This window comes from Eutrigla gurnardus (genome assembly GCF_963514095.1).
Source record: "Eutrigla gurnardus genome assembly, chromosome: 4".
Classification (NCBI taxonomy): domain Eukaryota; kingdom Metazoa; phylum Chordata; class Actinopteri; order Perciformes; family Triglidae; genus Eutrigla; species Eutrigla gurnardus.
The window spans coordinates 3,675,027-3,689,628 of NC_139918.1; the positions used below are offsets into that span (position 1 = coordinate 3,675,027).

At 41.6% G+C, this 14,602-nt stretch overlaps 1 protein-coding gene and 1 long non-coding RNA gene across 2 annotated transcripts in view; one reads left to right on the plus strand and one right to left on the minus strand.

The window, feature by feature from the left end:
* Positions 1 to 14,602, plus strand: part of LOC311012815 — a 347,190-nt gene that overhangs the window by 164,535 nt on the left and 168,053 nt on the right. The window lies entirely within an intron of this gene.
* Positions 1 to 14,602, minus strand: part of LOC311012785 (cadherin-12-like) — a 103,330-nt gene that overhangs the window by 72,946 nt on the left and 15,782 nt on the right. Inside the window, exon 3 of the mRNA XM_084008432.1 lies at positions 6,893 to 7,017. Within this exon, the coding sequence (XP_083864558.1) occupies positions 6,893 to 7,017 (125 nt within the window). The remainder of the gene's footprint in view (positions 1 to 6,892; positions 7,018 to 14,602) is intronic.

Below are 14,602 nucleotides of genomic sequence, written 5' to 3' on the forward strand. Positions count from 1 at the left end.
GATTGATGGCGATACAGCAGCCATCCCCAATAAGCGGCCCGCAGGCCACATCCGGCCCACAAGAGCAAAGTGTCCGGCCCGTACCGGTGAACCCGGAGAGAACCCACGCTTACACAGGGGGAACATGCAAACTCCACACGGAAGGAAACCGGGCCCGGGAATGGAACCCAGGACCCTCTCGCTGTGAGGCGACAGTGCTACCCACAACACCACTGTGCAGCCCGTATTTATGTTAGTATGTTATTATTTTTCATAGGAGTCTATACTGCCACAAAAAAACCTCTTGTTGCTCTCAATCGGCTCAAATACTGTGGTGACTGGCTTGAGAAAACTGTAGCTATGAGGGCAGATGGTGCTGCAGTAAATCTTGGCCACAAAGGTGGAGTTATAGCCCTTTTGCAACAAGAGGCAGGGGACTTCATTGTACCCTTTCATTGTATGGGTAACAGGCTTGTGTACCACCGTTTGATATTCTTTACTGTAGGCTTTACAATGTGCATGCATTACTTCTTTTTCTCAACAAATACAAAGAAGGGGGTTCTATAATAAGCAGCACTCTGACAGGGTTCCGGGTTCCATTCATTCACACACCAGTGGTGGTAAACTACGATAGTAGGCACAGCTGCCCTGGGGCAGACTGACGGAAGCGTGGCTGCCATTCTGCACCTACGGCTCCTCAGACCACCACCTCAAACATACAACAGTCATACACATTCACACGAGGCAAGCTGGGTGAAGTGTCTTGCCCAAGGACACAACGACCATGACACAGTGGCAAGAGCGGATTGAACTGCTGACCCTCCGAACATTGGCCAACCTTGAGCCACAGTTGGTGGCTAATATTTACAGGTCGGAACTGGTTGGAACTGGCTATGCTGTCGGTCCAGCGGGACAATATAATGATCAACCAAGTATATGACATTTTTCATTTTTGGAAGACATATCAATTCAGTCCAAATCAATGAGGGAGCTGAAGGCCCTTGGAGCAGACCTTCGGGTGAATGTGCTGGTCTCCAGTGGGGTTAAAGGAACGCGGTGGCTTCCACATTTGTCTCCAGGGCCCTGGAGACCTTCCTCAGACCAAGGAAAGATGACCATGGAAACTTCACTGTGGTCTACTGTCATATGGAACACTGTCATATGGAAGAGGGTCAACTGCCAATGTGGATATTGCAGGATGAGCAAGAAAGTTCGGTGAACTTGTTTATGGAAATTCTTGCATTGATGTCAGTGTGCCTTCATTATCAATTTTATTTTAGAATTATAGTTGTTTATAACATAAATCAAGAAAACAATGGAGAATGGCACATTTGTGGCTTTTTGTCACTGTCTCGCTGATGTGTTTTTTGGGCTCACCAAGTTCAGTCTCCTCCAACATAATTTAGTGACTTCATCTTTGTTGCGTGTGGCCATGACATCACTCACTCACTCACTCACTCACTCACTCACTCACTCACTCACTCACTCACTCACTCACTCACTCAGCCATTCATTGAATTACTGTGCAGTGCCTAAACCCCAATGTCTTCCTTCCTCATCAGGCTGGCAGCCCAGGCTGACACACCTGCAGCCTATCCCAGATCGCTACCACAATTACCAGCCTGCTATATCTCAGGGGAGTGCAGTTTCTTACGACACAGACCCAGCAACACCTTAATCCCACAGTATGATTTGTTAAATGCCCTTTTTTTCATTCAGTAATCTTAGATTTAGTTGGTATTTTATTTTGGCCTGGAGATGGCCGGCAGTCCTACTTTTCGGTTTAGTCTTTAGTTTATAATTTAAAAGCAGGGAGGGGGTCCAGCTTTGACGTCCCTAGAGGGGGTGGCCTGGTCCCCCCTCCATTTTGCTGAGTTTGCACTGCATGAAAAGTCGGATTTTCGTCCCTGTAAACGCCCGGAAATCTCCCTAATTTTCGGGAGTTAACGACAATTTACAGGCTGCGAACGCCGCGTTCGTCTGTGCCGAAAATTGTCGAAAACGAACCACAGCGAAGGCTCTAATTAGCATATGAATAGCAGCGAAACCGCGCCTGGCCAGAGATGGCTTGAATATCCTCACTCAGGATTGGATGAAACCACTAGTTTTAAACAAGTATAATCGCTCGTGATTGGTTGGCAGATCTGGTCATTATAAATGTAAAGCCAACCCACGTTGGCAGATCTGTCACTATTGGTCAACCTGATGAGTCATTATAAATGTAAACCCCACCCCCGTTGGCAGATGTGTTACTATTGGTCACACTGGGTCTTTTAAACAAGAATAATCACTAGTGGTGGTTAGCAGATCTATCACTATATATATACATATATATATAATATATATATATGTATATTTATACATATATATATACACACACATATATTTATTTTTATTTATTTATATATTTATAAATATAAATATGAATGAATTTATTGAGGAAAGGAAAAATTGCCAGGAGGAAGTATTCAAAGAAAGAGCTTTATTGACAACACAACACACAACTGTACAAATTTCCAGCAGCTGTAAAACAATCAATAAAGACAATCAGTACTGCGCGATGCACTGCGCATGGACACAACACATCTATTAATGCACCTGAAAAATAGGTTTAGGTAGGTTTGGTCACATTGACCAAAAACGGATCTAATAAATCTAATAAGTCTTACCCTCTTTCTCCTGGAACGACTCCAAGCTGACCTCTTCACAGCTTCCGCCTGCGATGCGAGATCAGGCTGTGTGTGTCTGAAGCTCCTGCGTACCGTTTCATAGTATGTCTTACAGGCAGCTGGAAAACAATTAAATGAGTGGTATGAATAAGAAAACTTAAGTCACAGTCAAATTAAAACAAGGAAGAAGAAAACAGTAAAAGTTACTTACACACAATGGCGTCACTATCAGCGTCATAGAAATCCGGACTTGCGGACAAAGCTCCGAGCAAGTAAGAGGTCACAGCTTCGTTATGAGGCGAGGTTCGTCTGTGAAAACAAAATGAACAGTTAAGATCGGTATCTACTGTTAACGCATCTATTTCCTTATACAGCAGAATGAAAGCATATTCTTTAAATCTTACCCTTGCTCCGGTTCGTAGCGCCTACAATTCGTCTCCGAGTTGTGAAGACGGCGTACTGCTTCCTGTAAAAGACCAACAACATACACTTAACAAAGCAACTTAACGTTACACTGGTTCCTCTCTCTTGTTCTTTTACAAGGCTACTATGCTACTTTTAGCTTGGACTATTAGCTTTTAAGCTACTTTTAGCTTGGGCTTGCTTTGCTAATTTTAGCTTAGCTAGCAGTCACCGAACATATTCTTACCGCAATCTTGTGATTGTTCACCCGTCTTCTCTTCTTCGAGTTAACGTTAGTCTCTTTAAGGAAGGACTTCTGTCTTTCAAGGCGTTCCACGGAGAACCTCGCCCACTGCTTACTAACAGAACAGATGGGTTCCATGTCCATAGTTCCACGGTGGTGATGGGGGTGACAGCGACGAAGCCCAGCCACTCCAGCAGTCCTGGGACATCCTGAGAGTCTCCAGCAGTCCTGGATATAAGAATTATAACATTTAAACCACATTTTCTTAAGTGAAGCCTCTCAGAGCAGCATTCCTCCTGCCGGTGAACTTCTCCTCATCGTTCCCTCCACTGAATGAGGCACCCGGTGTCTGCATCCGTCCCTTTAACGGACAACGGTGCACGGCGTTATTAATCACCGTTAGTAAATATAAAACCACGGTTTAACATAAGCACTATATTATTAGTTAACGTCGGTAAAAACGGCACATTTTCCGCTTCGCTTGCGCTCGCTAACCCCTATGGTAAATTACCGTCTGTAGGCTAGCCGGCTGGCAGGACCTTCGATTCGTAACGTTAACGTACAATGCCAACAACAATAAAGTAACGTTCATTATCAATACAATTTAAAAGTCAGCTGGAAACATAAAAGTCATGTTACAGTATACTTACATGTGTAGGCCTACGCGGTTTGTGTCGGGCTGTCGCCAGAATCACCGCAGTCGTCCGCCATTATCCAAAACTTTTCAGAAGTCAGACGAGCCGCAATGCATTTTGGGGAAGTTGAGTAGATTTAGCAAAGTCCGCTGTACACTCAGAAATTCTTGCCAATGCGTACTCAAATTTACGTCACAATTAAGTACGAGTAGGACGTTAGTATGGCATTTCGAACACAGCCGAGATCTATGATCTATGAACCCATCCTTGACCCTCTAGCAGAACTACGACCAGCCATTATAAAGCAGTTTATAGTTGTTAATGTTGTGTCAAAAGGTACTGCATTTAAACATGTTATTGCGCAAGTTTCCTGGCTTCATCCCCATCCGGACAGACATTTTTATGGAAAGCCAATAGAAGTTTGGAGCTGGCAGGGAACAGACACGTCATACCCAGCATAATTTCTGCCTGTTGAGCGCATTGCTGGGAGATGTGTGGTTAACACATCCACTGTGCATTTAAGCAAGACCAAAGAAAGGGTCACTGTAGTCATACCACTATGCACAGTGGTTGAGCTCTAGGAGACTGTGATGTTGTTTGCATGAATGTACATTTTACTTTTGTGGCAAAGCCTGATTAAAAGTAATTGTTGAAGCAAATTGTTTTGTGTATCTTTGAATGAAGATGAAATGAAGTTATATCTTTGAATGAAGATGAAATGAAGTTAACACCTTTCAGAAAAATGTCACCTGGGGTAAAACTCCCCCTGCTACCCTGATTTGCATTTGTATAGCTCACAGCATTTTTATTTACATGTTAAAGCCTCCCCTAGGATTACGGGGAGGGGGGTCATGGGGGGACAACTGCCAAGCAAGGCCCACGTCAATTCCCGGCAATTCACGTCAGTTTTCGGTGTTTCCTGCAAATTGCCGTGTGCAGTCGTAAACCTGAACTTCCATGGCAATTTACAGGGCCGCTAACTGACGAAAATCCCACTTTTCATGCAGTGTTGGCTGGTATCTCCAGGTCCCTTTTGGTTTGCTGGCTTGCTCATTTTGGTAAAGTATTTATATTGCTTTTCAGTTATGGGCTTATTAAAGACTGTTTATTTGCTGGTGGGAAAAGAAAAAACGGTTAAAACCTTCTATTTTCTTGGTGTCCTCCTTTTTATGTTGAGGTCTCCAATTCGAGCCGCCAATTCATTTATTCAATTGCTTGTAGGCCGTAACAATCTTTTTCTGTAAAATTGCTTGATATATCTGTCCAAATAGGCTGTTTGTGGGCTTGAAGGTCTGCTGGTGACCATAGAGGCAATGGCAGTAAGGCCCAAGCCTGGTGGCAGTCTGTCACAGCTCCAGGCAGTCTTTAGGCAACAGAAGAGGGAACAGGATGAACAGGGTGAAATGCCAATCAACAAGTTCTAGGTTTATAATTCTTCATATTTTTGCTGTACACACAGACAGTCACCCTCAAAGGTGAATTGCCAAATCTGACAGAAGATGAGTCAATTCGAAAGTGTGCTCCTAAACTTCAGAGACCAATGGAGGCAACAATAAATTCCACTCTTAAACATCTGAAGGCCAGATTATGTAGCCTTCTCGGCAAGTGACGTTAAATCATTGCTAAACCTCTGTTATACGAATATAATTTTGATGGCTCAGAAATCTTCTGAATTATTAATTTTGATTTCTTTATTTTCTCATAGAAGAGAATGCTACAAAATCCAAGACAAGTTGATAGATCATGGTACTGATGATCTCGCCTTCCTCCTGGATCACTTTCCAACCGCTCCTTAGAAATCAGAAGACCAGACCAACAATATTATGTCGCCGTTAAAATAATTAAATTGTGAAACCAAAAATTGATTGCTCCTCCCATTAACTGTGTTAATTTCAGAAATTATGTGAAAAACAAGCTGGCAAAGGAGGAGTTTATGGCCATGAATATTCTAATCTCCAGGATGTTCAAGGACAAGAACTACCTGAGCCTTTGGGAGCTGATGTTGACTAGAGAGCCATAATGCTCGAAGTACAAGGTTTTTGAAAAAATGTTGTTGTCAATGGTAAAAAAAGTATACCTAGTTCAACCCAAGTTTGTGCATGTGTTTCTTCCTGAACATCCTGCACCTTGTCCATATAATGCTGGTCCTCCCAGAGTCCTCGGCTGTTTGTGAAATGGGGTTGTCTTCACAGAAGAAAATTAAGTTTGACATTCAAGCATCTCTTCATACCGAAACAGTGGAGGACCTGATTCAGATCAGTGTGGAGGGGCCTAGTCTGGAGGACTTTGATGCAAGTGTGGCAGAATTAAAATATGTTCTATTTTAATGGCTTAGCCTTGTATACATACATTATTACAGAGTACTTTTATACATGGCACTACAGGCTGCACTACACATTAGCCTTTAATAAGGAACACACTGTAAGATGATATGTAATAGGGGACCCTCCACCATGTCAAAAAAACGACTTTTGCTTTAGCAGAATGACACTTAAAAAGGTGTATTTTACCTGTATCATCATTGTTCTTAATGAATTAAGTTAATAATTAATTAATGTTGTCACTGCTCTACTTGTTAAATAATCATTCCAAGACAAAGAGCATTGTGTGAACATGACTAATATGTAATAAACAGGGGTATATTAATTCATGTTCTGCTATCTGTTTTTATTAGCTGCCAGTAAGAGACATTGTTGTTATTATTGGTGTAAGATGAGATTTATTTCACTTAATAATTATTTTATTATGACAAATTCCGTAACTATCAGGTGGTACACCGCCCCTCTAATTGGCAGGGTGATATCTGTGCACAGGGCTGTGTTGTTCTCTTGAGGAATGGACATTCAAGGAGCTAGTGATGTGCTCAAAGAAGAGAAGTTGTTCCCGTGTTTGCGTACCCACAGTCCTAATATGAACACGAGTTAACAGACATGAGATACAGCGTTTCATTAGTGAGTACTGACCTGTCAAGCCCCACCAGTGCATGTATGTCTCCTGTGATTTGATCAATGGTGAAGATGGACCCAGCTCCTTCTCCTGACAGAGTGTACTTGACTGCATCGTCTCCATGGTCCATGTCTGTGTGGAGCTGCAGGAGGAAACAAAATACATAGATCATGAAATCATAGATCTATGTAGATATAGATCTATTCTAGATCCTGAATCCAGAATCCAGGACGTGTTTGGTTTCCTTTTGGATCTGGGACTTCAACATGTACAAAGCAGCAATAGTGGTGATTTCAGCTGTAATGGATGAAACCTGGTTGGCGTCTACATGGAGGGAAGCCCCGCCTCCCTCTGGTCCACTTAGCATGAGTGTTGCAAATAAACACAAATGATCCCACAGTCAAACTCACCCGAGGAACATGACCCTTAAGTTCCCTTAAGTGCTCATGTGGGTCAGTAAAGAACCAGTGCATGGGTAGTGGTGTGGAACAAATCTGGGTCTGAGTTCCAGCTCCTCTCTCCTCTGTGTAGTCGATGTGCTTTATCTCTGTGTCTCTGCACCACACAGTTAATCAGCAGTGACTGGGTTTGAAGTGACACTTTTGGACTCGCAGGCCTGTCTAAAAACCCTCTCAGCTCAAGACCCCCTTGCTGTCCTCCCTCCCATTTAGGACTCTTTCCCAACCAGTTGTACCATTTTACATGGGGATTACCCAATTGTGTAAGATCGCCACTTACTTTACATTTCAAGAGTATTGTGTAAAATTGTTCGGCTTTGATCACATTTTACAGATGAGACTGCTGGTTGAAGCAGTGAGCAACATCTCCTGTGACTAACATCTCTCTGTTTCTACTGCTTGTCACGTCCCACCCTGGACATAAACGCTTAGAAACACTCCCCTCCGGGAAGAAGTTGAGATCTGTCGAGACCAAAATCTCACGCCACAAAAACATGTTTTTTATCGTCTTCAACTGGTCTCATCAACCATGGACCCCCACTGACACTGACATGCACACTATCTCCCCCTCTCCCCCACTACAGTCATCTGCCTGATGATACACATTTTGGACAAATACTTTACAATAATCTGCACTAATTGCAAAATTGTAAATATAAATATTTTGGTGCATATGTATGTAGAGTGTCTTTTTTATTTTTTGGGGATAATTGCTTTATTTTATATTTCTTTTTTTATATATTTTATATTTTTATTTATGTTCTTGACTGCACTACTGCTTTATTGTTTACTGTTTATTGTTTGTAAATATTGTGCACACAAATTCAAATTCCTTGTATTTGAAAATTAATTTGGCAATAAACCCCTTTCTGATTCTGATTCTTCAATCCAGTTGCCAGATAAAGTAGCAAACAATGAGACAGGCCGGAGGTCCTTTGCTGCATGTCACATCCCCCCCTCTCTGTCCACTGCTAAATAAAAGGCGTCTATACCAGAAAAAAAAAAGAATTAAAAAGAATACAGTTCATAGATATGATTCAGCCTTGTATCAGGAAGAAACACACAATAAGAACTGGAAAACGTTGGGTTGGGTTCTGGCAAAAAGCCAACTTGGTTCAGGTTACAAAAAAAGATTTGGTGAAAGGTGAAAAATTATGATTAAATTGAAGATCAGAGCCTAATATATCTACCAGATATGTAACGTGTTTTAATTTGCCTTGACAGGCAGCAAACACTACTGTTCTGCTCTCTGACCTATGAGTATAATTTCTGTATTCTTAAAATGTATTTTTGTAATCATTGCCCAAGCAAATATTAATAATATTGTTAAAACGTGCATTCAAATAACTGGTTGTCTGGTGAAACATACAACAACAAAGTTTGCTCCTTCAGTGTTTTTACATCTTTTTGTCAGATGTCACTATGATATACTGAAGTAAAATTACAAGCATTGCAAAGGCTTTTACATTAACTTTGTGCAAAGAGTCAATATTTGCAGTGTTGACCATTCTTTTTTTAAGACCTCTGCAATTCGCCCCGGCATGCTGTCAATCAACTTCTGGGCCACATCCTGACTGATAGCAGCCTATTCTTGCATAATCAATGCTTGGAGTTTGTTAAAACTGGAATTTTGTTTGTCCACTCGCCTCTTGAGGATTGACCATATGTTCTCAATGGCATTAAGGTCTGGGGAGTTTCCCTGACCTTGGACCCAACACTAGGTCACTGTAATTGTTGGGTTTATGATGAATACATTTGAAAGTTGAATCTGGTCAGCCCTCTGTACACCACCTGCCCAGCAACAAACTGTAGACAGACAAGCTAGTGACTAACTGCTGAACATATTAGTCATTCACCATTCCTTTCAGTATTTGACCCTGACTGCATCATGGCATTAATATATGATTATGATCAGCATAGATAGCAGCTCTTCTAATTAAGAGTCTCTCGGAACAGCACCATCCTTATATCAACTTACATCACTTTCTCTCACTCTTTAACAACTCTGCTACTTATCAATCCATCATTACAGTCAGGTGGATTTCAGAAATGAGGCCTGATACTCTGATGTTCATTTGTCTCTAAATCCATACATAACCTGTTTTTGTTTCATGATGCCTGGTTGGATATAACATAATCCTGGAATGCATCTCACTTATGATAGATAACGCTATTGTTAGTTCTGAATCAAAATATCGTAAACCTGACTTTAATAGTCATGCTGAATGCTGAAAAGCTCACAATATGCTGTGGGCTGGTCATGGTCTTCAGTGACAGATGGAAGTGCCACTGCAAAGGTCAGGCAGACATATGTAATGACGGCAGTAAGGTGATAGATATTCAGCCCAAAAGGCCACAGGAGCTGCACATACATCCTGCTGGGAGACAAACACATGTGATGAATGCAGAACACAGCAACTAACGTATGACGGGAATGTTCAACATGGATGTAAAGTCATGGTGTAACCTGTTTTTTTTTTTTATCATTCTGGTTTCATGCTATATGTTTTCACATATTGTCCTTTTAAATGCAAGGTAAAGGAGAGACTGAGAGCTGATGCCAACATCAAGGGTTAAAGCATATTTCTCTGTAAAAAATAAATCCAGACAGTTTTAAGTGGTGGAGTTGCAATATATCATCAACCGACATTGGAGAAAGCAGCAAGACTGGTAGATTTAAAAAAACATCCAACTTAAAAAAACAGCTCAGTGTTGCCAACTCTTTTACCAACCGGTTCTGAATAGTGTTTCAAGTCTTCTTCAATCCAGCATGATGTTCATTTAGTCAATTATGGTCCATTTACCGGGAGTCCGGCTATGCTTTCTGGTCTGCTGAGGTCCTGACCGACACCGACTGCTAACTGGCCTGATGACGGAGCACCATATAGTAGCTCCTCCTGCTGCTGTGATGCTGCTCATCATTGACTGCTGTCTGGTCTACGAGGGACATGATGGAGATTGATCCATCTAAACGTGGCTGTGCCTGTTACCATGGACTACTACTGTTTGTACTACTACTACTGTTATTACTATTACAACTACTAATTCTACTACTACTGTTGTTACTATTACTACTGTTAATATTACTACTACTGTTAATACTACTACTACTGCTGATTCTACTACTGTTTATACTACTACCAACACCAAATGCATCCTGGTCTGCAGAAGATTTCTGCCTAAAAAATTGTTATAATATGTTGTTGTTTCTTTCTTTTGACAAATGTAGTTATTGAAAGTCGCTTTGGACAAAAGAGTCTGCTAAATGCCCTAAATGTAAATGTAAATGTTATAAGGCAGTCTTTTCTCTCCCTTATGTGGCGCTGTAACTCTTGCTCCTGGTGATGATGGGACTCGTATTCTAGTCCTGCTCAATGTGGAAAGTGTCCTGAGATCACTTCTGTTGTGATTTGACACTATAAATAACATTTTATTGAATTTAACTATGTATTAGTTGCCCTTTATGTTTAAATCTTGGAGTTTTGTCCGCATTTCCATTCCATTCTATTAAGATCGACTGATCATCAGTTGTATTCACAAGGTGCAGAGAATATAGAAAATTTATTTACTGTGGACGTGATGCCGTTCCACTGGAATACACCGAAATGTAAAATGCACTTCATTTTGCAGTCTAGCTGTTCTTTAATTTAATATCTATAACAATTAGTGTTGGGAACATTACTTTAAAAAAGTAATTAGTTATAGTTACTCACTACTTGTTCCAAAAAGTAACTGAGTTAGTAACTGAGTTACTTTATAATAAAAGGGAAAGTAACTATTTGCGTTACTGTAAAAAAAAAGTTGCTTTATGTCAAAGAAAGAGCAGTTTTCACAAGTCAGTTGAAATGAGTAGAACAGACATCTCCACCTTGAAAATGCCAACTTTTCATCGGATTGCTCCGGACTCGCCATCTCTGCTGCTTCTTCGAATTAGGGATGGCCAAAACTACAAATACTTTTGACCGACCACCGAGCCTCATTAACCGGTTGAAACTGGTTAACTGATCAGATTAAAATGCGCTATTAAAATGCCCCTCCCTTGATTTCGATTCGCGCTTGCTGCTTATCTCTCTCCCGTTCTGTCTCCGACTCACTCACACACACTCTGCCCCGGCGCCGCCCTTCCACTCACGTCACTTTTTTAAATCCCCTACAGCGCGAAACATCGAGTCCCGCGGCTCATTTAGGAAAATGACAGCTCCGAGACGCTGCTTGTTTAGTTTGAGGAGATGGTAGTGCTAATAATAATAAAGCAAGATGATTATTATCATGACCTTATCTGTTACCATTGAAAATCCTGAAATGTAGTAATGTCCGAATCCAAGCCCATCCAAGATAAAACGGACACCTTCGGAATGCGTAAAAGACGCATTGCGAATTTGGGCTATTAAGTATAATTTATGAAAAATTCAGTGTTAGGGATAAGTTGTTCATTTCACACAAAAAAGATCTTGTAATGAGATGGCAAACTGTAGTCTTGTAGTCTACTCCTATAGTCGCGTAGCGTGTAGTCTTGTGTATAATAATTGAGATTGCATTCTCTGCACCTCGCATGCGGGAATAATTAAAACTTGAGGAGAAATGATACAGTGGGAGACGCTGTGTCTGTCATATATCACAAAACAGGGTCAGAGCGCACAGCAGTAGACATAATGACGGCGAGACCCCGGTGCCTCCACGAGCCGCCGGGCCGTTCATCATCATCATCATCATCACCACCGTCTTCACCATCCACGCTCCACAGCTGCACCGGATTCCCGTCCAACACCAGAACGGCGGGACACCGGGGCCCGCGTGGCCCTTGCGCGCCGCTCAGACCAGCAGCAGCCCCAACTCCGGCTCCAGCTCGCGGCAAGTTTGCACGTTTCTCCACGGACAACAGGCTGCCGAGACCAGGCACGAGCTGCGCAATAACGGTGTTGTAACGACGGAAACAGTAATTAGTTAGATTACCCCGTTACTGAAAAAATAACGGCGTTACCTAACGCGTTATTCCAAACACTGATAACAATGTCATGCTAAATGTTTTCCTCACCACCATCCATTTGTAACTCCCCATACAGCCTGGTGAGGTTCACTGCCAATTGAAGACGTGCATGTGATTAGTTGGAACTTATTCTTCCAGCTCTGACTTAATCTTCTCAACCTTCCTGCCTCCACAGATCCAACCAGAGGTTTTAGTACTAAAAGCTTTGACTCCATGAGGTCATGTGATTCGCTGTGTCAAACTTCCACCCAGCCCTGCCTCCTCCTGTGATAATCAAGCTGTAACCCTGCTATTAGTACCAACAGCAGATTAATCAGGGCCAGTCTGTTGGTCTCCTCAGGCCCTGCACGTGTCCCCCTCCCTCTTTGTAGTTGTGTCAACAGAGGACTAGAGAGCTCACAGAAGTATCATTCCCAACCACTAATGAATGCTGAAGTAACCTAAAGTGTCTACACGCTTATCGGCCTAAAGATCCTTCATTCACAGTAAGAAATAAAACTGGAGTCCAATCAACACAGCAGGATGTTCAGAGTGGTGGACATTACCATAGTGGAACACCAGAATCCATCAAGTGGACTGGACTCCCTGAGGTTCCCAGTAGTGACTACCAGTGAGTTGTAACATTAGGAAGCAGAGAAACAGACTACATGAGGAACATTTAACTACTTAATGCGTCATCCTCACTAACTACTTTTAGTTGCCTAGGTAACTACGTCATCATTCCAGTCGGTCTGTTTAATGGCTTTAACCATAAACATCTGCATTTTGCTTCAAATGGCGTCTTTGATGATGGTATTCTATAAAAACAGTGTAACTGCCTATTCTGTCATCAAGACATTGTGATGATTGAAGATAATGTCAATTGAAACTTGTTTTTCTGCTTCTACAATGTGCATGAAACTGCAGCGATGTAAATGTGACGTCAACTCCAAATTGGTCTACATTTACATTGTATTGTACTATTGTAATATTGTACTTTTGCATTCTTGTGGACTAAAACATTATCTGTACCAAATACTCAAACACATGAAATAGTCAATATATTTAGAGGTTTGACCCCATTTGCTCAAATGTATTTAATCAAACATAGTTGACCTCTTCATAATTCAAGGTCAACTTTACAGCTAAGTGTTAAAGTAATGTTAGTAGCTAAGTGCATTGGTAGTGACCTGTCAATCACCAGGTAGCCCCGCCTCCTAAAGCATCCCCTGCTTTCTGGTCTGTTCACTCTAAATGGACCATAATGTACTAAATGAACATCATGCTGGATTGAAGAAGACTTGAAACTAGAGATTGAGACCATGCACTTCATCATTGTCTTAACTTTTCAGAGCCTGAGGTTGCAGTCTGGTTTTGTTGCTTAATGTCATCCAGACTGATGGGGAGAAAAAAAAAAGAGAAAAAAACACTTACAATACTTCCAACTGAAATAAATGAATTTGAAAGTTGGACCAAGCAACACAAAAATTAAAAATAGCCAATTTGTATCCAAGTTAATGAAACCAAGAATTGCATGTAACAAACTACAAAGAGACCGGGCTGGACCATCAACTGCTGTAGAACAGGTGAGCAGCAATGAGGATCTCCTGGACAAGTACCACCACACCACTGCATGAGAAACACCGGCACACCTCTGTGGTGTAGGAACTGCTGTGCCACCTCACTGCAAGACTGCAGTTCACTGTGAATGAAGATGGACTTGAACTACCCCCCAGCATTGCGAGCCTCTTCAGTCTCAAGCCATCTGGGAGACGATACCCCTGCACCAGGCTGTAACAGCTTTATACCTAAATATGCTGACCTCTAAAATGATTCGACTGTCACTGAGCCATCTCAGACACGCACACACACACACACACACACACACACACACACACTGCAAGAGATGCTGCTGCTCATTACTACATTACTACATCCTTTATATCTCTGAGTTTGTTCTGTGCCTTGTTCTAAACCTTTAACCTCCAGCTGAACAGGAAAAATATATACTATGTTATATGATGCCTGTTATTTTGTTAATAACGCCTGTTATTTAATTTTAATATTTGGTTTAAGAAAAACATTTGGATTCTCTCTATGTCCTGTACATACAGTATGGCAGCTATGACAAACAAGTTGACTATGAGTACTAGTGCTTAGACTGTTTTACTTATTTGCAGATACAAATTGACAATTTTGTGACAAATGTATGTGTTACTACCTTTAAATAGGTAGAGATAGCACAGGAGTACGGAGGCATATTTTACTCGGCAGCACAGTTAAAGCTTAAAGGTGCTTTGAGA